General features: G+C 38.6%; 1 protein-coding gene and 1 pseudogene across 5 annotated transcripts in view; both read left to right on the top strand.

The window, feature by feature from the left end:
• The first annotated feature begins 862 nt into the window (after window positions 1-862).
• Window positions 863-10444, top strand: LOC103143066 (solute carrier family 12 member 9-like; annotated as a pseudogene).
• Window positions 10445-18480: 8036 nt separating this feature from the next.
• Window positions 18481-26851, top strand: part of LOC103143047 (period circadian protein homolog 2-like) — a 33527-nt gene continuing 25156 nt past the window's right edge. For 2 of the 5 annotated variants that reach the window (XM_016674987.1, XM_016674983.1), the window contains exons 1-3: window positions 18481-18666; window positions 18817-18909; window positions 25425-25960. In XM_016674987.1, coding sequence (XP_016530473.1) covers window positions 25527-25960 — 434 coding nt within the window. In that variant the 5' untranslated portion in view covers window positions 18481-18666; window positions 18817-18909; window positions 25425-25526. Of the gene's footprint in view, window positions 18667-18785; window positions 18910-25424; window positions 25961-26851 lie in introns of all 5 variants that reach the window. The other 3 variants (XM_016674984.1, XM_016674986.1, XM_016674985.1) reach the window with 3 other exon arrangements.

The following is a 26851-nucleotide window of genomic DNA, read 5'->3' as shown; positions in this document are numbered from 1 at the left end:
GAGTGTTCTGGCTCTAGAAATATTCCCACACCAATTTAAACATCCTGCATTGAGCTTCATGGGGAAAAACATAAATAAAGCAGAATGTAAGCACATAAAAGCATCAACTGCTTGTACACTTGCTTGTTTCATTTCTTTTTGAGTGATAAAATTCTCATGTCTTCTCCTCCAGCACCAGGAAAAGAGAGGAGACAGCTTAGGATTCTCACTGAGGGTTTGAGGGTCAAAAGGAACCCAAGAGAAAAAGGATGTGGGACTTTGATAGCAAACGGTAGATAAAATCAACATCAACGACTACCTACTCATAGTTGCACAGCTTCAAATGAGTGTAAGAGGAGGCAGCCACTGTGACAAACGGCATGTAAACAGCCTCATAAGTGCTGAGGGTAAGAACCAATTTGCTGGTCAAATTAACTTTATTTGCCATCAAATTAACTCCTGTCTTAAACTTTAAATCCTTGGGGTTTTCCTCTTACACTGTTTTTGTCACTTTCACACCAAGGCTCACAACACGTGCTGTGTGCTGATTAAAATTCATAAATACTGAGCAAACACATTTTCATGAGTTTGTCCTCTAATTGGTTGGCTTTGGATTCATGTTGTTAGCTTCCTCTGCTGGGAGGCATCCTGGATTCTCAAAAATCCTTACAATGCTTTTGGGAATGTTTTGTGACTCAAAACTCCGTCCTTCCTTAACAAGAAGGAGATTGCAGTGGATATTTTTATGCAGAGAGAATCCTGATAAGTCTACTTGCATGTGTTGGCCTATTGACTTAATGTGTCCAATTTTGTATTAACAGTTTGGACATTAAGTGCCACAATTACACAAGTTTGGCAAGCTGTATTAACAATTCAAATTAATCAGTTTTCTAATAAACATATATAGATTTATATGTACAGGGCCATTACTTCTGGCTAAAACGTAATCAATGCCAACCGGCACTTGATTGGATAAATACAGTTAGAGGAAATTGCGCCACTCTTAATTAGCAAGGTGTAATTACATACAGGTGGAAAGTGACGCGGTTGGGTTCGTCCTGTGGATGTTTCGGACGAGTCAGCAGTTTATATGGACATGTTAGACTATCAGACACTTTGAACAAAGCTGTGATAAGTTTGGTTTGGGGTGCTTCTTTTAAATGTATTCTGCAGTAATCAATAACTAATGAAACGTAGACAAAATGGCAGAGAGAACTCCTTTACTACATTACCGTCTGACCACCAGCTCGGCACCCATCCCCGGGAATAGAACCGATGAGGTCGGGCGGCAGTCGGCTAATGAAGCGTCACGGTCCGCGGCCCCCAAGCTGGGGGTGATATTTGAAGTGGTCGTACCGACTTTACTGTCCATGTTCAGCGTCGTAGCGTTCCTGCGAATTGGTGAGTCTCGGCGCGCTATTATTAAACCAATGAAGGCGTGATATTGATGTATTTAATTTGTCAATATTTTCCAGAACGACCAGGAGTTCAAGCTCCTTACTGTATTTTACTCCCACTTGTATCGGTGCACTGTCGCATAATGGGTTAAAAATGACCAAATGGTTCCAGCCATTTTCAGTTGTTTCCTATATGATTTTACGTGAAAATATTTGGACTCTTAAGAATGTTGCAGTCCAAGATAAACATCAGTTTATTTCCTTAATGTTTTCTTAGGACAGTTGCATGGCATTAGAAGAACCCAAACTTGGTGTAATTTTCAGCTTTTGCATTTTCTGCTTAACACACCTTTTATATCCCACATTTTATAAATTTTATTGCGCTTGGATTCATTCATTTATGCAAAAAAGCAGATATTAAACAGAAGACACAAACTTTTTTCTAAATTAAATGGACCCCTTTGCCAATAGTTTGGTTTATCCTTTGAGAGAAATGTATGACCTTTTACTTTTTGCAGGTTTTGTTGTGGGTCAGGCAGGTCTATACCATTCCGTCACCATGTTCGTGGTGGCCTACTTTATCATCACAATGACTCTTCTGTCCATTTGTGCCATCTCCACTAATGGGGCTTTTGAGGCTGGTGGTGCCTACTGTATCCTTTTTAAAGCTGGCACAGTTGACTGCTGTAGTTTTAAAACCTCACTTGGGCGTTAGTATCAGGCTTTAAGAGGCGATAAAGTATCCTTGCTTTGTTTTTTTCTGTTCAGAACAGTTTAATTTAAAGTGTTAAACAGTTTGAATCACTGGATAATTTTTGTCATTTGAGAGGTAAGGCTTTCTGTGAACAAAAAAAATCCTTAATTTTAATCCCAGCCATGATTAGTGGAGCCTTGTGTCCCGAGTTCGGTGGCAGTATTGGCATCATGTTTTTTTTTTTTGCTAATATCTGTGGCTGCACTCTCTGTGTTTTGGGTTTGGTGGAGGTCATCATGTCTACCTTTGGAATACCAGAAGGTAAAGTTAATTTAACATTTTGAGACATTCTTGATGTGTTGCATGTACTTAAAGCCTTCTCTCACTGTTTTTTAGCGATCGCTGTGTTTACGGGTTCTCACCGACTATTGCCATCAGGATACTGGTCGTGCCTGTGTTGCTGCACTATCCTCCTCTTTCTGTGCTTTGTAGTCTGTTTGGTAAGATTTTTTTATTTTCTTTACATGAACCATTGAGATATGTGAGGTTTGTAATTTATTTGTATGGTGCATATAAACAATACGTTTATTAAAGGGGGTAATGATGGTGATGAGAAAAAAAATGCTAACTCAATATGTTGCCCGTCTGATGTAACAGCTCCATTGTGTTGTGGTGGTTTTTCTGCTGCACTAATCCCAGTTCAACTGGTACCTTTTTTTTGTCTTTTAATTTCAAAATTGCAGGAAAAAAGCAGCAGAAAGCTCTTATTCTTGTGCTTGTTTAACATCAACCACAGTGCATTGCGTAGTAAAACGTCTGCATCTCTGCTTTAAAAAAAAAGAGAAGCCTTAAAATCAGGAACTGACTTGTGACAATTTCATTAAAATGCAGTGGAAACGAATCTGCCACAAAGGGAAAACAAATACAGATGGTACATTTCAGAGGCTATTCTACGCTTTGTTAGAAAAGCAGAGGACACGCCTTACCGGATTGTTGGGACATGGAAAAGCTGTATTAAAGCTACATGGTTGACTACACCACTGGTGGCATGATGTGTTTGCAGTCTTGTTCAATGGCTTCACTGGAATCATAGCAGGATCCAACATGTCCGGTATTGTGCTATTTAAAAGACCAGACGCCTCCTCTCAAAAAATAGTCTTTCACAGCGGCCGGATTTCATGTTTTAAAAAATATAAAGTGGCTCCAGTGCAGGAATTGGATGCCACTTTTATGACAAAGCTTTATTTTCTTTTGAATTGTTTTTGACACTTTAGCTGAAAAATGAAGCTACTGTAATTTTTTTTTGTCAGGCAGTTTTAGTTAAACACTCATTTATACATTTATCCAGAACTTCTTGGTCCACTCAAAATGTTCTCACTGATTAGACTTGAAAGCTGAAGATCTAAACCACACAACTGAGGATTTTCAATGTCCTTCAGGCTCAGTATTTAGAGAATAATTACCTGTGGTTCTTTGATTGGTGTCTATTAATCAGTGAAATGGGAGCTTATTTCCTCATGAAACGAGTTGGAAATTAAGGAGACACTCGCAGTCCCAAATGAAGTATTTAATTTAACACCCATCTCCCATTTTGACAATTATCTTAACACTGCTCCTGTTGCATTTGTCCCAGGATACATGTGTTGTGCCCCAATGAAATTCCAGATCACATTTCAGAAGTTGATGGGTAATTTTAATGTCTAAACAATTCATAAAATAAATTTGTTGTTGCCATTTTTAACATGGTAGATGAGCAGGAAGATGCTTCTTAAAAATATCAAAACAAAATGGCTACAATAAAGAAATGCAAGTGAAAATTATGCGGGACGGGGAAAAAATTCAAATGCACTTTTTTGGGGGGTGAAAAGAGGCATTCTATGGAACAACGTTTATGTCAATATTAACCTTAAAAATGTGCTCCTTGCAAATGAAATGTAAAGCAATGAGACCAAAAAATCCTGCACAGTATGTTTGTGTGCATAAAATGCATACCTTTATAAATGTACGCATGAAACATTCTTTATACAGTTTTAGTCCAGACAATAAAGGGTTTTTAAGATGTATGCCAATTTTGTGAAAACCAAACTGTTGCAAAATGGTGGTGAACTTGTTTACTTTCTAGAAAGCCTTTGCTGTGTGTTATTAGGTGATCTAAAAAAAACAACCCAGCTACTCCATGACAAGAGGAACACTTGCAGCTGTTCTTACAATCTTCATTGCATACAGTCTGCTGACTGCAGCATCCTGTGAACGGTTAGAGAAAATTTACACACAAAGCTGCAAAATATTCCTAAAAATGGAATAACTTGCAAAAAATACATTGTTTTGGTTAATTATAGTCGAATAAGATCAACCAAAAATGTTACTGCTTATATTTTTTTTGGATTGTGTGTAGCTACCTTCTCCAGAGAGACTACAGTTTTCTGGAGGACATCAATGTATGGTCTCCCATGGTGACAGTTGGTATCTACTCCTCCGCCATGTCTGCTGCAATGAGTAACCTAATAGGAGCTTCCAGGATCCTGTATGCTCTGGCCAAAGATAACTTGCTGGGTGAGAATATGAAACGTGTTCTGCTGTTCGCAGAGTTTATCAACCACATTTTTGGACCTTTAAAGAGTCTTATTATACACAGGACATAACATCTTAGCAAGTAAGATGTTATGTCCTGATTTATTTACTATATACATGTATTAAAATAATCCGTAAGTGGTAGAAATGAATGAATGAATAAACTAATGAGCTAGTATAGATAAAATGAGATGATTAAAGCAGGCTGATTCTGCTCTGATCATTTAGTTTATCTAATTAAGCTTCTCGTGTGTGCTTGTCTAAGCATTTTAATATTCATCCATCTGTTTAAAATTGGCATTGCTCCTTATTGTGACAAAATGTCACTTGTTACTGATTTTTCATGGTGCAGGCATTTTAATGAGGAAGGAATCGTTTGTCAACAGATGGCTTGCTCTGTTCACTTAGAATGAAAAAACCTTTTCCATTGTTTGTTCAGCTTCACGAGTGCACGATGACTCAGTTGTTTGTGATTTTTTAGATGATGAGCAATATGAGAGATTTTCCTAATGTTCCACATTTGTACAGGTGGCGTCTTGGCGCTGGCGAGGATAACATCTCGCAGTGGAAACCCCTGGGTTTCTGTACTGATCTCCTGGTTTCTTGTACAGGTAAATCTTTAGTTTATGGGGTAATGGTTTAAGAATGAATCCCATTTGCCAATCCATATTGTTGTTCCTAACAGAGAGGTGGACATCTCTACTTTAAGGGAACATTTTTGCTTATTGAGAATTGTGTGAATTGTCTCCTACACCTATAGCATGGAGTACACAAGTTTTTAAAGAATTGGCCACCCCTCATATGACCCTACTTTTTGTGTGTTTGTGGCAGATGGTAGGGCCTCTTAACTGTTTTCATGGTTCTTGCCATCTGTCGAAGGACAACAGGGATTTCTAACCTTTGAAAAAAATGCATATCACAGACCCCACTCTGTGATTGTGTTGGCCTGTCACTACATGACTGAGTTGCCGTCATTCCCAGTTGCCTCCATTTTGTTAACACTTGGCTGTAGAATATTTGGTAGCAAGGACATTTCTAAACTGACTGGATTTGTGCATCATGTCTCAACACCACATTAGAATTCAGTTTCAGAAAGTGACTCCTTTTATAAATATTTATAGAAGGAGTCTGCATGGCTTTGTGCAGGATTATATATATACACACATGGCAATCGACATAAAGGTAATTTTATTTATAAAGCACATTTTCAGCAACAAGGCAATACAAAGTGCTGTACAGGAATTAAAAGGAAATGCAAACAAAATAACAAACCAAAATGGAGCAAAAGAAGAAAAAATTAATGTTGAGCCAAAGTAAATAAACTAGTTACTCCTATTCAGGGTTGGTAGATGAGTATAAGTAAGTATCCTCCGGTCTAATTCCTTTACCTTTCAGGTAATTTGAATACCCGAGTTCAGTGAATTGGATAAGTAGAAGAATATGTTTTGTTTATATAGCACTTTATCAGCAACAAGGCAGTTCAAATATGATGAGTAGTATTGGCAATTGTCTTGTTGTGATGAAATAACTTATGTACTCTTATGAAGTACTTCAAAAAGTTTAACTATAAAAGGCTGGAAATGTGTTTCAGAGCATCGGGTAAAAGTTTGTATTGGATGATTGAAACGATGGATTTGGTAGTTTGGTGGTGGCTATCTTGAAGTAAACATGAAACATTATTTCAGATCTGAAATGACTAATCTTATCTAACCACTCCAAGAGAAAACTAAATGCTTGCATCATCTTCAGTTTCATTTAAGCAAATGTCTTAATATTAAGCTGTCATACTATAGTTATATTTTCCGGCAATTCTGAAGATATTGCATAAACTGAAGTTGTGTGTTCACTCCACTAGATGGTGCTATTTGCTGACAAATTGAACACCATAGCTGGCATTGTCTCCATCCTGATCTTGTTGGTGTACGCTTCTGTAAATCTGGCCTGATTGGCACTTGAATGGGCATCTGCACCAAATTTCAGGTACTGGCACTGGGAGGCTGTAGGAATTTATCCGTTTTGAGATTTACCTGCCTGAACAGTGTATCAAGTGTTTTTTTTTTTTTTTTTTTTTTTTAGACAATCTTTCCGTTGTTTCACATGGCACACCTGCACTCTGGGCCTCTTTGGCTGCCTGGTTATGATGTTATTAGCTCCATTCATACTTTTATCAGCATAGGATTTATGCTGCTCCTCTGGGTGCTCATACACTCTCTGGGGCCCATCAGCAACTGGGGCTACATCAGTCAAGCTCTCATCTTCCATCAGGTATCTGTCAATGGCTCCTACTATACGTTAGTAATGCATTAAACCATAAGTTTCTATGCATTTCACTTGGATTTTATGCTCTAACACAAAGTTCAGTATAATTGTGTAATGAAGAAGTGGTCCTTTTTGTTATGAGGGGATACTACAAGCATTCACTGGTCAGATGAGACCAAATTTTAGACTTTTTGGGCTGTGGGCAAAACTGTGGCATAATGCCAACACTGTACCTCACTGAGGACACCATACCCATGGTGAAACATTGTTGGTAGCATCATGCTGAGATGTTCCCCTCATTTAAAAAAAAAAACGGATCAATTTTGATGGGGAAACTGGTTAATGCCTGAAAACCTGCTAGGGCTTTTAAAATAATTGACTGAGGTGAAAGTTCACTTTCAAGCAGAACTATCATGCTAACCATAAAGGATTGACTTTGGTCAAAGTGTGTTTACCTGGTAAAATGGCCTAGTCAATGTCTAGGTGTAAAGCTAATTAAGAATTTGTAGCAAGATGACTTTCCATTGCGTCTTAGTTTGAACTACAGTGTTTTCCAAAGAATTAGTTAAAAACTTAACTCTGTAGACATGCGGAGTTGGTGGTCTTGATTGAACACGAAGACATGCTGCATTCAAATATCTGTGCTAATTTTTTAAAAGCCCGTTTCTTCCACTTCACAATTGGGTGCTACTTTTTCTTGTATGGTCATTAAAAAAAATCCTAACAGAATAGATTGAGCTTTGTAACTTAACAAAATTTGAAAGTTCACAGAGTGTAGATCATTTTTCAAGACCAAGTTAATGTAAACATTAAGGTAAATTGTTTTTTTGTTTTTTTTGTTTTTTTAGGTTCGCAAGTACTTGTTGCTTCTGGATGTGCGGAAGGACCATATGAAGTTCTGGAGGCCACAGGTGTTGATGGTCGCAAACCCTCGCACCTGTACGAGTCTTATGACTTTAAACGACCTGAAGAAAAGCGGCTTGTATGTCCTGGGACATGTGGAGCTTGGACTGCTTGGTAAGCGTTTATCAAAAAGCTACAGCACTTGGATACTTCACACTTGCAGTAATATTGTTTTACTACATACCAGTGGTAATTATGGTCAAGTAAAACTGACTTTCAGGTGTCTTGTTTAGAAGATTACTTCAGCAGATTTGGCATTAATGAGTTGGTATACATCTAAATTCACAAAAGTATGGCTTGGGTTTGGAGTGACTTCTGTAATTCATCATCTGTTTAGGATAGAAAAATATAGACTTTCTCAAATTACTTGCTTCTATAAGCTACATTAGCCAAGTTGGTGCTTTCATCAATAAAATGCTGGGTGCCAATATCAATAATTCCATGTGATTAACAATGTCGGCATGAAAAACGGATCAGTTTGAGACGGGTACCAAATCATCTTTGGGTCTTTCTGTTCCTAGATATAATTGCGTAACCATGGTATCTTTTCCTGCTGAGACTAGAAAACTACAATCGTTTTATAAAATTATATTCTTGTATACCTCATTTGTTATGCCACTGCAATGATGCAAACTGTACCACATCCAATTTTTTGGTACTCCAACCACCACAATCAAAACATGATTGTGTCATTTAGAGTAACTTCTAACGCAGATTGAACACACGCATATCTTGCCGGTAATTAAAGGTCTGTCATTATGCTTCCATCATTTGTGTCTTTTGTAATTGTGCAGATGGTTTGCCAACCGATCTCCTGCAGAGCTGTTATGATTCCTGGCCGTCTTTGGTGGATCATTTAGAAATCAAGGCGTTTGTGAACCCAACTCCGGCTGACTCGGTTCGGCATGGAGTTCAAAATCTGCTCTTCATCTCAGGCTTTGGTAAGATCAAGCCACTCTATTTTCAAAGTCTTTGACATTTGTTGAGTATTGGGCTAACACATCTGCTGGCTTTAGGTGGGATGAGACCAAACACTCTTGTGCTGGGTTTTTATGATGACCGCACACCTGAAGATGGCCTCGCCAGTCATATTCTCCCATCAATAAGCTCTGATTCAGCTGCAGACTCCGATTCAGCAGCAGACTCTGAGCTGAGAACCCCATTTTCTTCCCAAATGTACAGAGACCTGAATAACCTAAACATCTTCAGGAAGAGGCAAATGTGCCTATTATTGCGGATGCTGTTAAAATGGGAAAGAATGTGGCTCTGGCTCGTTACTTCAACCAGTTCTGTCGGGAGGATGTCTTGGGCCCCCAAAGCTCAGTCGGACCATTTGTTGACTTGTGGCCTCTGAACCTTCTTCATCCAGACAGTCACAGTTATGTAAACATCTGCTCCCTGTTCCTGATACAGCTGGCCTGCGTCCTTCATGAAACGCGGGCCTGGAAACGCGCAAAAATTCGCCTCTTCCTATGTGTGGAGGCAGGCTGTACGCTGCCGGAAGATGAGGAGACGAAGCTCCAGAAGATGCTCAAGGAACTTAGGCTGTCAGCTCAGGTCCATACAGTGGCTTGGGACCAGGTGGTAGCGATGCAGAGACAAGGAGCGAGGGCAGGAGGGGAAGGCTGTTCACAGAAAAGTAAGGTGAGGTCAAGACAAGAAGGTGAGGATCAAGATGGTACCCAAATGTTCCCTACGAATACTTATCATTTGACAGATGAATAGGTTAGTGCTGTGAACAATCTGATTTGTCAGCATGGTTCTTCTAAGCCGGCTGTACGTTTCCTGTATCTTCCCCACCCACCAGCCGACACAAGTCGTTAGTGTGCCCATCTTCATCAAATGGACTTGTTGAGTAGGAACCTCGGCCCAGCTTTGCTCATCCATGGAATCACTCCTGTTATCACCACAGACCTCTAAAATTTCATCCGTATCCCTTGGATATCAAACATGCACAGTCAAATATACTCATTTGAAAAAACAGTTAATCTAGTCTCCCATTTATTAATTTATCATGCTGGTTCAACTTTGAAACAATTTTTTTTTTTTTTTTTTGGTGCATCACTTGGTCTAGAATGACAAATCAATGCCAGCTTAATAATTGGGTCAATATGAAAATATGAACTAGTTTTCAGAACAAAAGGAGCAAGGATGGCGCTTTTTTTGTACTTGTGAAATATTAAAATGAATATTCAATAAATAGTTTTTGGAAAAATTACCATGTTGAGCAGTTTTTATAAAAATAAAGCACATATATCAAAGACAATTTATTTTTTCTCCTTTACAAAAGACTTGAGTTAAAATTATCCCGTTACCTCATGTAGGAGGAATACCTTAGTTATAAATAATCAACTTTCACTGGGTTAAAAAAAAAAAATTATTAAAAAATGGCCAAATGTATGTTTGTATTTGGCTGTTGAATTCTTAATTTGAAATTAGAGCAGGGAAACTCAGGAGGGAGTTCAGCATCCAACATGGCTCCCAGAAATGGAAAACGGTAATTTGTTGTTGCACAACAATAATTTTTTTTTTTTTTAAACTCTTGGACATGTTCAATCTCATGTATGTCACAGTAAAATATCTTGGTGTTTTAAATCTTGAAAGTACTACAATGAATAAACTCCATTTTGGTGTGAGGTGATGTCCAAATGATGTGCTTCTATCTATTCACAGTGAATAGAAAGACATTAAGTCATGTACTGATTACTTCACTCAAGACATTTTCTTGTGTGTGAATGTTCACCTCACTCCACAAACATCAGCAAATGGGTGATTAAGGCATTTTGCCAACTGATTAAGCAGAGCCATTGGCGGCAAATGCCACGTGTGCTTTGACGAAATTTCCATGAGTTCATTCTGGCTGAGTACCGACACCCACCTACACGTCTCTGACAAACAGCCTGTGGGAGAGAGAGTGTATCCCCCAGATGGCGGCAGGGTTGGCTCCATCCAAGACAAACGGGCATCAAGATGCTATGAACTGCTTCGTGTTTTCTTGGTATGTCTCCGCAGCTTGAGATGAACTTTATTTGGAAATAAGTTGGCAGCTGTTCCCTCAAAGCCTCCGGTTGCTCAGTTTGGATGGATGGATGTCGGCTCTCTCCACCTACTAAACCAACAAGTAGAGAGGGGGAAGAACTGATTCACTTCCGGATGCTGATGAGATTTACTGATAATGGAAAAGCACTTTAGTCCTTGTACATTTTATTGTGACCTTTTTCTAAGCTGGTGCCATGTTTTTTTTTTATATATATATGTATTTTATTTGAGTTCTCATTTTCATAGGTGGAACATCACCTCACCACTTAAACTCCAAGAAGGCCTCAAGAGTTTTACCTTCTTTCAAGTGAGGTTTTTAAGTACTTTATTATTTTTAAGCTGCAATATACAGTAAAGACCCTTTATAACACAAAATTACAACCAGTTCCCCGTAATATAAGTACTTGTAAACGAGCAATGTCTTTAAAGTTCAGACCAGATTAGAGCAAAAATTCACACAAGCAAAGAAATCAAGGCAAATTAGTCCCCAAATGAAATTATCAATAAAATAAAAAAAGATATTCATTGAATCCACTTACAGAAATGTATTAAATGCTTCCAGGGAAAGAGCTTTTTCCCCCCACCTTAAGATGCCTGCTCTATGGAGAAACTAGTGCATTCATTACTCATGTGTGAGTTTGACCCACTTTGTCTTCTAAACAAATTCTTCAAATCTTAAAGGTTTGTGTTTGGGGCTCTTTTCTATGCGCTCTGATCTTCAGTTCTTTCCATTTTTAGTCGGATCACAGTCATGTGATTTGGTCATTCTGGCACAGTTTTACTGTCTTATCTGAATCCAAATAATAGTCCCCATGTTTGTGTTTGGAACTATTGTCTCAGGGTTTTTTTTTTATGTTGTCCAAATCTTCTGCTTCTACCTTTAAAACAAGTGTTGGCATGATTTTTTTCTAACAGTCTTGCATCTGCATCAACGGTGCGCAAAGAGGCAATTTGTGTCGAGTGCATTACTTGTAATTTTAAATGGATAAAATTGGACCTGCTCATTTCAAGACTCTCACAAACTGAAAGTCTGGTTTTTGGACAAGTCTGGATCGAAATTTTCATTTCTCTGCACCAGAAATGTTACGAGGGCCACCTGTTTACGTCTGGTTCATTGTGATGTTCTTCTGGATTATGGCTCTAACAGCGCTCACGCTGGTACATTCAGAAGTTTAGAAATGCAGCTGTAATCACTGTATATTTTGCAATATGGAGATTTTTGGGAAAATCTCTTTGCTTTGACAACCATAAAACTCCAATACTTTGAAATGACAAACCTAAACTAGCAGATTCCTTTACAAATAGCAAACATTTTTAAAATAGTAGTTTCTGGGGTTTGTCTTTTTACACATTCATTTCTTTGCATTTAATGTGTTTTCTCTGTTATACACATGTTCTTTTTTTTAACCATTAATTTAATCTGAAGACTGATTTGCTTTAATTACTTTGTATGTGTAGGTTATCTGGGTTGTTGCTGACATTTGGTGTGAATTTTATGTCGGTGACCTCATTTAAACTAATAAAAAGCTGACATGTTCAATGTGTATTTTACCAGCTATATTTTAGATGAAAATAGATTGGGGGGGGGATAAGCACACACCCACAATATTGTCATAATCTCTTGCATCAATATTTCCATTTGGCACATAAGGTGGCTATTTCTATTGCTTTCATGTCAACATCTGAGAAGTTCTTAAAGAGGGTGTGGATGCTGAAGAGTCTGGGGAAAAGACAAGTTTTTTCTTTCTTCAAAACAAGAACATGTTTCTTTTTGGCACATAGATCCTGGCTGGAGCTGAAATGCTTCTTCTGATCAGTAGTCTGTTCCATCTGTGGCCTGCGTCACGTTTGCACCACAATTTACGTGTATTGTCACCAGCCCACGCATTGCTGAAAGGGAGAGTGTTAACAGACTGAGGCAAGCCCTACTAGGGGATGCAACGTCCACCCTCAAAATATCCTAATCAGTTCAACTACAGCATGGAACAAGAGAGGTGCCGGCAGAGCTTCACACATCCAAAAAAACTGTTGCAGTCACAAAGACTTTCCCATTATCTCAGCAGTCGTAAGGTGTCGAGAGATTCCTTCACTGACTGTGGGAGGCTTCAGACATCCTGATTTCATCTAAATGATGTCAAGAAGGACAAAGGACTAGCTGAGCACAAGAGCAGGACAACCCAGAAAAATGGGTTTGAATTTATGTGCATGATGCTAACAACCCTGACTTCTACTCTCAGTTTTAGCCATGACTGGACATGGAAAAACTCCCATATTTGGTGATGTCTATTAGTTCATCTTTATTTTTAGTCTTTCTCTTACAAAGTGAAGGCAACAAAAGTTCTTCATTATAAAAAAAAACTAAGGAGCTCAATATAAAATATAAAACAGGAAGTGTAGCTAACAGAGCTGATGTTGGTTTGAAGAAAGGAAACAATTCTGAGAAAAGCACCTAAAGCATTTCTTTGCACAGCAGCAAAAATGTTAATTGGACAGACAGTGTCTGCAACGATAGACTTTGAAATTACAGAAAATATTCATAAAGAAATGCAACATGGGCAGTGATTACTGCAGTCACAGCATGAACAATTGTTTCTCCTTCAGGAAGAAAAGTAATTATGTTTCAAATGAGAAGCCAGGAACAAAGACAGATTGAACAAAGGAGGCCCAGGAAGGCTCTTCGTTTCTTCAAAGATACCTTAAAAAGTGGGAAGGTGAAGATGACAGGAACACACAGATGCATGGATGGAGAATGTGTTAAAAGACCAGATATTGGCAAAAGTGTGACTTATAGTATCATATTTATGTAACAATACACCTTGTAATGTCCTGATCAACACATAAAAAGTGATCTCAGAGTCCTAAATTGTTGATCTTGTTTTTTTCTTCTTTTAGGCTACGAAAACCATCTCTGAAAATGAATTTAATAAGAAATTATGAATAAATATATAGATGTGTCATACATATTACTGTCTCTTAAATACTGATCTACCTGCTTTAACAGCAAGAAGATTAAACCAAAACCCTTAAAACGAATGCGACTAAACCATGAAACGTGACATTCAAACAAATGAAAAACAAGCCTTGTCATAATGAACTGATAACCAGACTGTTTTAAATTTACATTTTGAGCAGGGCAACATAGAAAACATGCAAGGTTGAAGAGCATGCTTTGACCCATTTATGATTTTCACTTTTAGTATTTTATAAATTTTATTTGATGCAGGTTTCTGATAGACCCGACTGAGTCGTACCTGCTTCTGCCAGCTCCTAGAGGCAGGTTTACGTTGCTGTGCAATATGGATGGAGGGATAACTTGACAAGGAAAATAACCTGGCTGATTCCTTTTCTCGTTAACAAACAGATTTGGCAGGAGCTTAAGTGCATCCTCTGATCAACAGACACAGCCATCTGTGGCTTACGTCAATTTTGCACCAGAATTCTACATTTCTCATTTACGTGAATACTCACCAGCCTCCACCTCACTGACAAACAGGATGTAGGAGGAAATGTGTTTGCAGACGGAGAAGAACTCTATAAGGGGATATCACGACCAGACTTAAGCAAGAACATTGTACTCATTTTTTAAATAAGAAGGGAATGACGGTCTCTTACGCACAAAGGATATCAATACTGTAATCACAAAATCAATCGGTGTCTACTTAATGGAGACATCGCAAAATGCTGAAATGCTGCAACCCTATTAATGATGGTCAGAAAAAGTTAATAAAATAAGTACAAGTTTCAAATTCTAAAAGATAAACATACATACAGTTCTCTTAAGGATATTTTACTGGTGGATAAAATGAGTAATCTTCTTTCCTTAAATGATGGGATTAGTGAAAAATATATTTTAAAACAGTATTTTCACATTTTCAACGCGTTTCTTGATATGTGATGAAGTTTATATAATATATAAAATTAAATTTCACACCTGCAGCGCCAAGAGGAAACTATGAAACCTTTATAATTCTTGCCCCCTTGCAAATATACGTGTGTAGGCTTAAAATAAATTCATCTCTTAATATTAGACTACACTAACGGTTTGATTATCTTCTGACAATACATCTTATTGACTTAAAGTTGATCTTTTTTTCAATGAACTTTTAATTAGAAATTGATCATTTCAGGTTTTTCTGGGATAGGAAAATGGGAAAGACATGAAAACCCTGCAGTGCATGTAAGTTAGATTTGTGTGTGGTCTTGATACTGTAAGTGAAGGAATAACTCCAAGAATAGTTACCAGCCAAAAATGCTCCATATCTGCAACCATAGCAATAATAAACAAGCTTAAAATAACTGGGATTGAGATTATGAAAGGATCTATGTTTATCTCGCCACAACAGTGAGCAGGATAATAATGGGAGGATAAAAAAAAAAAAAATCACAAGTTCACTGTTAAAAAGGTGCGACAAATATTTATATTAAGATTTATTAAATATCTCTACCAGGGCGGCCAGCGTACAGCATTATTGACAACAGCTTCCACAAAAAAAACCCCAAACAAAGATTAGAAGAAAATTGTGATACTTCATCCAAGTTTCATCCAGGGACTCGCACATTTTTTTTGAGTGAGTAATTCTGCAGAAGTTTATCGCAAGGAAGATACGTATATTTAGCCCAGTGGGATATTAGCTCACAATATTAGCCTCTGGGGTCCGTGCTAATGACGTTCAAACTGTGGAAATAGCACAAGTGGATGTGAGGGTGGGAGGCAAAGACTGCAGGATGTTTTATCCTGTGGGAGTGTGCAGTAAGCTTCTCTCTGCTGCTGCCCACACAACCCTAGTGAGTTATTTGTGGCTCGTTCGCACACACACAGCTTCGAAACTGGTGTGATAATCTATTGTTGTGTGTCCGACTTGCATCTTGTGGTTTTGTGAAAAAGTCTTCTGAGCAATTAAAGTCACTCAAATGAGAACGGTTTTATTTTCAGTTTGAAGTTAATGCTTTTTAAAGGTCACAGTGTAGTTAAAACATTTAGCATCAAAGATAAAAGGCAGAACTTATTGTTCTTTTCATCCATGTTTTACCTCATGTGCCCCTTTTTTTTTTAAACATGGAGAAATACAACCTTTTCGACAATTAGGCCCAGCGGTGCCTTTGGTTTGTGGTTTTGGAGCAATCCCTACTGTTTTATAGTTGAATTAAACATTACCTTGCTCTAGTCTTCACGTGCAACTGAGTAAGATACTTAGACAAAAAAAGCCTTTATTGGGGATATTAGCAGCAGCTAAAAGTAACCCCGCAATAAATCCTTTCGCCATGAAGGTCATAAAGCTATGGCTTCAGTCTATAGTGCCAATCTTCTTCTGTAGCATTTCACAAGTTGATGCATACAGAGAAAATAATTTCTGTTAAAAAATAGAATAAAAATGTTTAATGTTAAATTATTATTATTATTATTTTTTATTAATTTTTGTAGCCTGCTAAATTTTGTAATTTGATGATTTGGCAAAATTTCCCACCTCCAGCACAACTCAGATGATTGCACTACCTCTTTAACATTCCTTCATGCCTGTCATCCTTTCCTTTAATCCAGGCGTGCAGCACTAAAACATGAATTTTATTTATTTATTTATTTTCTGGCATCACTCCCATTCAAAAGCTTTGTGTGCAGAGAGTATTTAATGGGTGCTATGAAGACCTGGTGACTCCCAAAGTGTCATGTCAAGTGAACTTTGGACATGCTTTTCCCTTCTTACTCACTGTGGGATGGGAAGTATGCCTGGATTAAGAACACAAAAACATATAAACAGCAACACCAACAATTGCTCCAAAAATGACAGTGAAGCGAATCAACACTGAGCATATACTTAAATATTTCATAAAGCAGAGGACTGTTAAAAAAAGAGCAAGTTGTAACTAAATTAGAAACCAAATCTTCATCTTCACAGTGTTTTTAGCGTATTACCCTGACGCACCACTTCTAAAGGCTCTAACGACAATATTTGATGGATTCAACTTGTACGGTTTTAACTGACTCATTGTTTGTATCCCTCAGTGGGCTGTTGGAGCGGTACCAGTGGTTCTGATGATCATAAGTGGTTGTTGTCTTCCTCCACCCCCACATTGCTGGGGATGCCCTCATCTCCATGGAGAACTTGGTTACAGCTCGGTCCACGTACACCTCCTTTTGCGTCACTCTGACTCTTTTACTTTCATCAAAAAAGGAAACATTTCCTCTGCATGATCAAGTTGCTTGCAAGCCATAAATGGGCTACATGGAAATTATCACCCAATGTTCAGTAAGATCATTTTTGTATCTAAATGTGACATTTCCCTGTACAAAGCTGGGAGACTTGTATTTCACTTTTTATTTGAAACAAATTAAAACTATGTTCTGCTATTTCACCATGAACTACTTTATGTTATTGAGGTGGACCTCAATAACTGTCATGTGAATCAGAGATGGACAGATTTAAGGTTATGCCCTACATAATGTCCCTATGTGGCTGTGTAATATGCAATATCTCCCTTTTAAGCTGAATTTGAAGTACTGCGATCAAATTAGAGTAATAACTTTTGCAATTTGATTTGAAACACTGCCAAGAAATAGCAACATCAACAAAATATCCTATATATCGGAGTGGAAATTTTCACTTACTGTAGTCCCCAATAATTCCTAATGTTGCTAATTTGCATCACACCTACATTTTTTATCTATTTTATGCCATGTCTTCAAATTAGCATTTACTACTTCAGACCTGCTTGGCAGCAAAAATCTATGTATTTTTCACACGTTTTTGAGTAAAATAGGGTTTGAAGAAGCTAAAAATCCTAGGAAACAGGATAGACCACTTTTTAGGTCATTCTAACAATGTCTTAAAGATTTAGAGACAATATGTATAATTATATTATTCCAATAAAAAATGTAAAAACTCTATTTCGACATGTCTGCTGTGCAGCACCCAGCTTCACGTGCACATCTGTATTTGTTCAACTATGCGTCATTGAAATTTATATGGCACATGCCCTAAATTCCTTTTCACGGTGTTTAGTATGCTCCTCACGGGGCTCACATTCCCGAATCTTCAAAGTTATGTAAAGCATCAAAACAGGAACATTTTGCATCTCTTTTAGTGATACAATGCGCCTCCTAAGCATCACGTAGACCTAACATATACCACACTGTGAACAAAGTGCATTATCTCTTAAATTAATTTTACGTAATAAAGACTATAAATTGGAAACACTTTCCAAAAGACCTCGAGAGACATCAAATTTCTGTTCAGGCAAACTTTTTTATGCTTACGTGAATGACTGCGCACAAACAGTCCCCGCCACATTGCCATGCACACACTTGTATAACCTTTTAGATAACAGCCGGTCGCTCTGAGCCGTTATGAGCCAACCCTGGCCACTGCTTCATTCACAGGCTTCTCCGTCGTAGTGATTTGCTCTCTCTCATCACACTGCCAGCAGCCGTGGGTTTCCATGTGAAAAGCCCGTCACAACCTTATGTAAAACGACTGACAGCAGAGAGGACGAATCACGATGCGGAGCGGTAGTTATGCTGCCAGCTTCCGTCAGCTCGTGACACGCTGATTGGTCCGAATCACGGAGAGGCGATGACTGGCTTTCATTTAGACCAATGGGAGAAGAGCAGTAGGAAGGGCTAGAAAACGGGCTTGTAATGAGGTCAATGCTTGCGTTGGAGATCCAGGGCAGTGCGTGGACACCGGAGCCGGGGAGAGAAATTTGTGAAAGCAGCCCAGAAGGAGCGGACGGACCCAGTCCTACAGAAAAGGTAGCTGTATCTTCAAATCTTCAAGAATTTTATTCCACGGAACCACCGGAGAAAATAGAGTTGAAGCCCTCCGTGAGGTTAGTGAAGCTTATTATATGTCCGTATGAAATAATGAGTTGGGTATTGCATTATAAGGTCACACCTCAATTAACTGGACGTCTGCTCTCTTGACTGCTGGAAATCCCTGACGGAGTAGCCGCTTTACCTGCTGCGGGATGAAACCGCAGCTGACCGGGGCTTTAAGGAACTTGGCATACGGCGAGTGAAAGCATCCAGAAAGAAAGTTGAAGCAGTAAAACTGGCGCAGAGTGGCCGGAGCGGTGAGTCCCTTCTGGAGCTCAGTAGATACAGTGGATAGCTGAACTCTGTGGTGTCAGTGTCACATGAAAACGCCGGTACGGACACACTTACATAAAGTGTTATGCTGCAGTTGCACATGGCACAAGTTCACATGCCGCTCCGATTAGGGAATATGCGGTACGAGGAGCAGAGTGCAGGCAGGCTGGCAGAATTAACCATTCATTCATTGTAATTACATGAGTGAGAGCACAGTGACTACAACTTTAAAGATGACAGGGGCAGTGCCAAGAGAGGGGTGGTGGGGTGCGGAACCTCTAGTGTTATATAATTATGGTATATATATAATACTTTTATTCTTTTATTATAGTAAGTAGAAATGATCGGGTCATGTATGAATTTTTGCAAGTTCTCTCTGTGGATTCTCTATGGTTACTCCAGTGACTTTCTCTGATCCATAAATATGCCTTTATGGTTATTTGGCCTGAGTCCATTCAAGACATTTTGGCCTCGTTTTCTGACTTGGTTGCTGGAGATAGGTAGGCTACCATAGCACTGCAAGGGTTACGAGGACGTCGGAAATTATTGGATGGATATTTTCTTTTTTTCATATTCATTATTTCTTGTTTTAATGTCTTTCACTCACTCTTGGGCCTGGATCACCTAAGGAAGTATGACATTTGTAGAGTTAGAGTTTTGAAATCATGGACACTGGATTTTGTTTTACAATAGAAATAGAGTATTCTAATATAAAGATGTTTAGTAGGTTGAACAATGGAAGTGGAGTGACTTTAAAAGCGTCTGCCACGTTTTAGCTTTGACACTTTTCAGTCTTACTGTTGGTTTAATCCAATTCACCACAATGTGATCATGATCTCTTCAGTCAGGCATTTAACTGCCTCAGAGATTTAAGATAAGTGAACTGAACCTGAATCTGATTTGAAAGTGTTATAGCAGTGCCACATCTCTTTCACTCACCTGAAATCAGATCAGTGGAAAGCTTTGCACGCTATTCAGGTGGAGGCTGCTCTCTGCTAATATCTACCAGCCTGCGGCAGTAAAATGCAAACATGTAGTTGTCAAAGGTATCCCAGGGACTACTCTGTCATACCCTTGTAAGCAACCAAAGCATCATTCTCCAGCCTTATTCTTTTGTCCAGCTTTAAAATATGGACCTCAGATTGAAGTTGACTTTGTTCACGGTGGCAGAATAATACAGCCAACTTCAGCTTGTCTTCATGAATGGAGTGGGAGGAGTCAAGATGTTTGACGCAAGTAGAGGCTGACAAGAGATTTGTTATTTAGATCTGTTTATCATACAGTTGAAATCAGACGGAAGGGTTGCCATCTCTACAGCTCTCGGCGGCAGAGCAAAAAGATCAGGAGTGGAGAAGTTAAATGAGCATATTTATGTTCTCAAAGCTGATCTAAGTACTTGTTTCTGAAAAGAACATTTTAAAGTGTCATCTGTAGTATGATGGTGCCAAAAGGGCTAGTGCAACCTTTTGAGAGCACAGAGAAGTTCTTGCCAGCCTGTGCATGCCCTCTGATTTAGCTAAACCTTGGGTTCAAGAATCCAGAGACCAACATGAACTAATATTTAGGTTGGCAGTCGCTATGCAAGATGCATGTTACAACAGAGGGCAGCTGAGGTTAGGCACAGGACCGTGCACCAATAAAAGTGACAGCACTTGAATCTTCATCAATGTTAATAAAGAGAGACATTTTTTGTGAAGTTGTCCTTAATTACACAAAAATGAATGCAATAAAGTCTTGTGTAGGGCAGTGACACAAATGCAATAGTGATGAATGAAATTCTGACTTAAATTTACATGGCTTTATCTAAATTTAGTTATTTGATTGCAATCAATGCATACACTTTTTTATTGGTTTGACTTTGCATAGGATTTAATTTTCTTCATGCTATCCTGATCGTACAGGGTACCAAGGAGTTTTCGCCATCTAGACAATCAGGGTTAAAGGCTAATCAATGAAAAGGACTATCGGACTCAGGTTAAATGTTCCAACATCAGCGATTTAGGAAATAAGGATAAAAAAAGGCAGGATGTCATGAACTGTTGTTATTTGAGCTAAAGGAAAATTGTCTGATGGTTTTTATCTCCCTACTTATTATAACTTTATGTCTCATGGATTTGTGCTGTCTCTGAATGGGCTCATTTAATTGTTAAATGTTGCACCATTTAACAATTAAATGAGTTTAAATGATTTCTCATACTATTCCAAATAGATTTTGAAGTTCTACCTCAGCCAAATGTTCCTATTAACCACCAACAAGTGTTCGTTTGGATTAAATTGGCCATATAGTGTGATATATATATACCTCTTAATTGTGTTATCTTTCTCATCTTGTGGCTTTAGACACCTGCGCCTTATTGACCGTACCTTAATGTCGGATGTGCGTCATAGCTTTTATAGAGCGCCAGCCAGACGGTGCGCCCTTTGACCGGAGAAGCATCATTTAATCGAGTCAGTCCATGTGCTGATTACATTATGAGGAAGAGTCTGATGACTCTGCATTAAAAAAAAAACGTGAAAAAGTGGTTTGGGAAGCAAAGTTCACTGTGATTGGTTTTTAAAATGATCAGTGGATTCCTGACGGAGACGAAGGAAAGCCAGATTTTTTTTGTCCTCTGCTCCTTTCTCTGCAGCTGCTCAGCTGGAATTTATTTATTGGCAGAGACAAAGAAAGATATGTTGAATTTGCTTTAGTGCACAGGTGCATTGGACACAAATAGCCACCTTTACAAAAAAAAAATATAAAAAATAACATAGTTGATCTGTAGGGATCTTGTTAGCAGTCTCTCCTTACACAGAAATGCCCAAAGGAAATATTTTAATGCAATTTCTAAAAGTTGAAACATGTTTGTAGTGTCTGCTGTTGCACAATCACCTGACTTGGACTGATCCTAAGCTAATAACTAAAGAATCTCCCACATTGGTAACTAGTACAATCTTTTGGACTTTGTGGTTTGTCGGGTTGTCAGATTGCTCTTTCATCTTTGGACTGTAGACTTTCAATTACATCTCCTGCCTCAGTTGCACTTTCTGACAGGGAAAAAAACAGCTCAGTAAGTGCTTTGAGAAGTTCAGAGCAGCCTATTCACTCTGGGCAGAAACATTCTGTGAGTAATGTCTCTAAGTAACATGGGGGAATGGGTCCAAGTCACTGCATTTTGTGAAGGGGATTTTTTTATGATCCTAACCACAGTGAGCTCAAGTGCTGCATCACAGATTTCCTTTTTCTTTGCAGATGTACTTTCTTTATCCTGACTGCACATTTTGTTTATATCATGTAGTTTAATTAACTTCATCTGGGCCTGAATGTTGTTGTTGTTTTGTTCTCCAGTCCCATGTTCAGATAATTATAGTTTCCTCTTTCAGATTTTTGATTCTCATTTAACATTACCCCCTGTTTTATGTTGTCGGATCTCTTTCTTTTGTACATTTTTTTTTTCTTTCTCTCCTGATGGTTAATGTCTGTTCCACACTGTTGTTTAGATCGTTTAGTTTATGGTTTTGAGCATCATCTCACCAAACACTGGAAGTCATCAAACATCTTTTCTTGTTCAGCCCCCCAAAAAGCATAGAAAAATTAGCTTACATTCTGGCCAAATGTTAGGATCCTATATTTCTCTGTAATTGGCGTCAAAGAAGCCAGACTTTGCCTTTTGAAATGATTTTCAGATATATGACGTCATACATTGGCTGCTTTTTAACATATTTTCTGTTAGGTATTTGTAACCACTCAGCTGGGATCTATGAATCACTCAGGCATAAAACAGCAGCTGAACTCAAGGAATGAGCCATGAGTGTGGTGTCTCCAGATTACAGACAGTTTACTAAGGTGCTCATTTTACACTGAGTATTTAGACACTTAATTACAGTCAGCATTTAACAAAGGCAAAATGTTCAGATTTGTTTGGCTGGAAACTGTAAATATCGAGAGATACACTGTAAAAAAATAAAACAAAAAGAAAAGCGTCTCTAATTTACGGTAAAATACCGGCAGCTGTTTTTACAGTTTTTCTACAAAAATTAGACATTCTTTTTTTTTTTTTTTTTTTTTTACAATGTAGCAGAGTTTGAATAGTATAATTGGATTTTAGCATTAACAAATTCACTATTGACGCTTAAATCCTGGCGTACAGAGGAGGATGCATTTCCTTGTTCCTTTGTCAGGTCTCTCAGGATTTTTAGGTCATTTTTATTGTGTTAGTATTTAGATATTCTCTGGCCTCATAATTCCTCCTCCGTCCTTCACTTGTCCACTTTCCTATTTTTTAAGCAAACACTGCAAACTGCCCTGGCAGGGTCACGTACAAGCACCGGACAGAAAATAGGTCAAAATGCCAAATCCCAGCCAAATCCCAAAGAATAGCACTGACCTTCGCAAAGACCCAATAACTATTGATATTGACCACTGTAAGCATTTGCAAGAAAATCTGACTCCTTGGAAGGAAAGTATACAGAGTTAGGAGTGGTTTAAAACTTTTGCACATTGCTTTAATCTCTCTTATTGTGTCTGGATCCCTGCGCTTTGCCTCTGCATGCCCATTCTGGTTTTAGCCAAAGACGTCATTAAAGATTTGTTTTTCTTTCTTATTCTCTGCTCTGCTGCACTTTTAATCTTTTAAAGATCTGCTGCTGCTTCTTCTCACCCCTCTCCCCACGCCTGCCGCCTGCGTTCAGTTTTGACTTGCTCCATTCTGACAAGCGTTGGTGAACTTTTTGCTCAAGTTCAGCCACTTCTTTTCACACTTTGCAAGACTTATCACCTTCTGATTGATCATTTACTGACCTATTTCACTTGGCAGCTCAGATGCAGGACATGAGCCAACTATGCAACAGGTCAACGTCGTGTCACACTGTGCACAGTCATCTGATAAGATCTATAGAAGTGTTAATTATTGATATCTATGCTACTGTCATTTGTTCTACCACAGGGATTTTCAGTTACCAACATCCCACAGGAGGGATTTAATAGACCATTATGGATTAGTTGACCAATCTAAAGTCATTTATGTTCATTATGGTTTTCTGAAATCCTCACAAACTGTGCTACAAATTTAGGTTAGTTGTAAAGACAAGCTTGGACAAAGTTATGCACAGACATTTAATGTATTCAACTTGACCAGAAGCATTCGTTTTTATTTGATTTTAAGTGTGTTTTATTTGAAATTTAAAAGCAGCATTTAAATATAATGCCAGCTGCTTTACTAGATATTGACTGCATATTCTTGTATAACACAATTGGTTAAATGACAAAATATAATTATTGTCAAAAACTGTGCTTTCTTCTTTATCGTTGAGTTTTCCACTTCCAGTTAGAGTGGCCGTCTGGGTGTTTGTGGAAAGTTTGGAAAACTTCAAATATCCAATCCTCCTCTTCACTGTTGCTTAGTCTGCTGTCAAAAGCTTTAAATAAACTTTTGGGATTCTTTTTAGTTTTTTTTGGGGGGGATTGTTTTTTTTAAACCACGCTCTTCCAATTTTCCATTGACAAAGTGCTTTGTGTAATATTTCAGTCACAGCTTTACATGTTTTTAATGTAAACACAGCATCATTGATGCCACTCTGTAACCAACCGTGTTCTTGATACTGGATGGAGTATTTTGACATCCTTTTTTGCTGTCTTACATGCTCAACTGAGGTCACAATACAGCCATGGTAAAAAAAAGAAAGTACACCCTCTTTGAGCTTTTAGAGTTTACATATCTGTACGGGGTAATAATGACCAGACTTGTAGGAAGTGTTGAAAATATTTCTACTGTACAGAAACACGTAAGACATTCCACACTGTCATTATTTATATAACAAAAAAAAAGTCTCAAGCATTCCTCTGTGTTAACTTGGGGATGAATGGTGAAAGTGTGGGTTCATTTTAAAGGCTTGACCAGATCAGTTTTGTTATTTAGAGTTAGAAAGAGGATCTACTTTTTAGTGTTGCTTGGTGATGTGCGTTGGCAATCAGATCAATCTTGTCAGGTGTTATCTGGGGTCCAAGTTGGAAAATCCTTTTAAAAGAGTTGAAGGGTTTAGATTGGACAGACCTGCTGTTCTTAAAGGCCAAATTGTCTGAACCAGAGGCTTTCATAGAACATCAGAGGCGTCCAGCAGGGTTTTCAGGGGTCCAGGGTTAAACCACACAATGTTTCAAATATGACACTAGACCAAAGGCAGAAGGAAGCCTTTTGAAGTACGATGTTTTTTTTTTTCTGTTTTTAACTTTGTGCAAGCATTATTCCTCTTATATTTATGTAGTTGTTCAAATGAACAGGCAGACACAATCTCATGTTGAAAAATCATCATAGCATTGACTGTTTGGCACCACTGGCTACAAATGCAGAGAAAAATCTTTACTGTCTGGAGCTCATGTCAAAGAACTTTGCAACTTTCATAAAATTTTAAACATCATTTTTTCCTTCACTGGATGTTAAGTCATGTATTTTGCAAATATTTAAAACTGTGATTAGACACAGGGTCATTCATGTCTATCACATGTGGTCTCTTTCCACAGATCAGTTCGTTTACTTGACATCCACTCAGCTGTCATCCTTCAGACAATGGGATGACTGCGTTCTACCTAACCTGAAACAACCCCAACAAATACCTCCTCCTGATGTCGGACGATTCAGACTCCAAGCCCTACCCCTTGCCGGTTCCGGCAGATCGGGATGGAGCCTCGGCTTCAAGCAGTTCCGTCTCAAGCGGAGCCTCGGGGTGCAGGCCCATGGCACAGATGCGGTGGGTGGGCAGCTACGCCCAGGGCAGACCTGACCTTGGACTGCCCTCCGAGGGCAGCGACAGCAGCGGTCAGGACCCCGCCCTCTCTCCTCACAACGTGCGCAAGACAACGCGTTCTCGGTTGTCCCCCGAGGAGGATGTGGAGATGAAGAGCAGTGGGTCCAGCGGCAGCGGGACAGAATCGCATGGCAACGAGAGTCATGGCAACGAGAGTCATGGGAATGACAGCAACGGCCACGAGTCAATGGGCAGCTCCAACAGCCGCAGTAAAGACTCGGCATTGCTCGAATCTTCAAGCAGCAATAAAAGGTAAGAGATGGCAGAACTTTCTCTCCTTTACTGTAGTTTCTTATTACAAATTTTAAAAGAAAGACATGCCACTTAGTTTTCCAATCTGTACCAATTTGCAACAACTTCCTCTTGCACCACAGTAAGAAGGTATAAGGTGTGTTTTTTTTAAGGTGTTCATCAGAGATTTTAGTTTTCTATAGTGATGGGATGTTTTTGGACTTCATTATAATTTTAATTAATCACTTGCAGGCTTGTAGATTTACCAACCGAAGCTTATGTAAATGAACAGCATGGGGTCTCCTGGAAGAGCTATCGCTACAGGGGCCTTTACAAGCAACACTCAACTCTGTCAATTACGACTGCAAGTTTAATAGGAATGACCTGAAATGAAGTAAATGTGAACAATACTACTCGATAACAGAACCGTAAGTCAGAGGCTTCTTAGAGCGCAGAACAACTAATAAACTGCTTTTCCTGCTAATATGGCTCCATGTCAGTAGGTCCATTTGTCCCTCTCTTCTAAATGTTCACTCTGAATGGCAAAAAAGGGCAAAATCACCAGATCCCTTTGGCAAAACAGAAGACAAAAAACCTTGTCTGGTTACTCTCACCAGAAACGAGAAAAATAAATCGCCATTGTCAGTGAAAGTTTGGTGTTTTTTGTCAAGAAAGTAAGGCAATATTCAGACTCAGTTCCTCTGTCTACAGCAGTGTGGATATATCAACTGGCTAATTACCATTCCTGATTAAAGCTAAAAAATTTTACATCGTCATCACTTTCTATTCAACACAAAGAGACTTACACTGAAACTTCACTCTCCTAAATCAAATTTTAAAACTTTACTGTGCAGCAGGACCTCAGCAGAAACGGCTGGGATAGTTTACTTATCAAACATAAAAAGAAGTTTA

This window comes from Poecilia formosa, unplaced genomic scaffold (assembly GCF_000485575.1).
Source record: "Poecilia formosa unplaced genomic scaffold, Poecilia_formosa-5.1.2 Scaffold104, whole genome shotgun sequence".
Taxonomy (NCBI): domain Eukaryota; kingdom Metazoa; phylum Chordata; class Actinopteri; order Cyprinodontiformes; family Poeciliidae; genus Poecilia; species Poecilia formosa.
The sequence above is the reverse complement of the archived record's forward strand: the minus strand, read 5'-3'. Positions and strand labels throughout refer to the sequence as shown.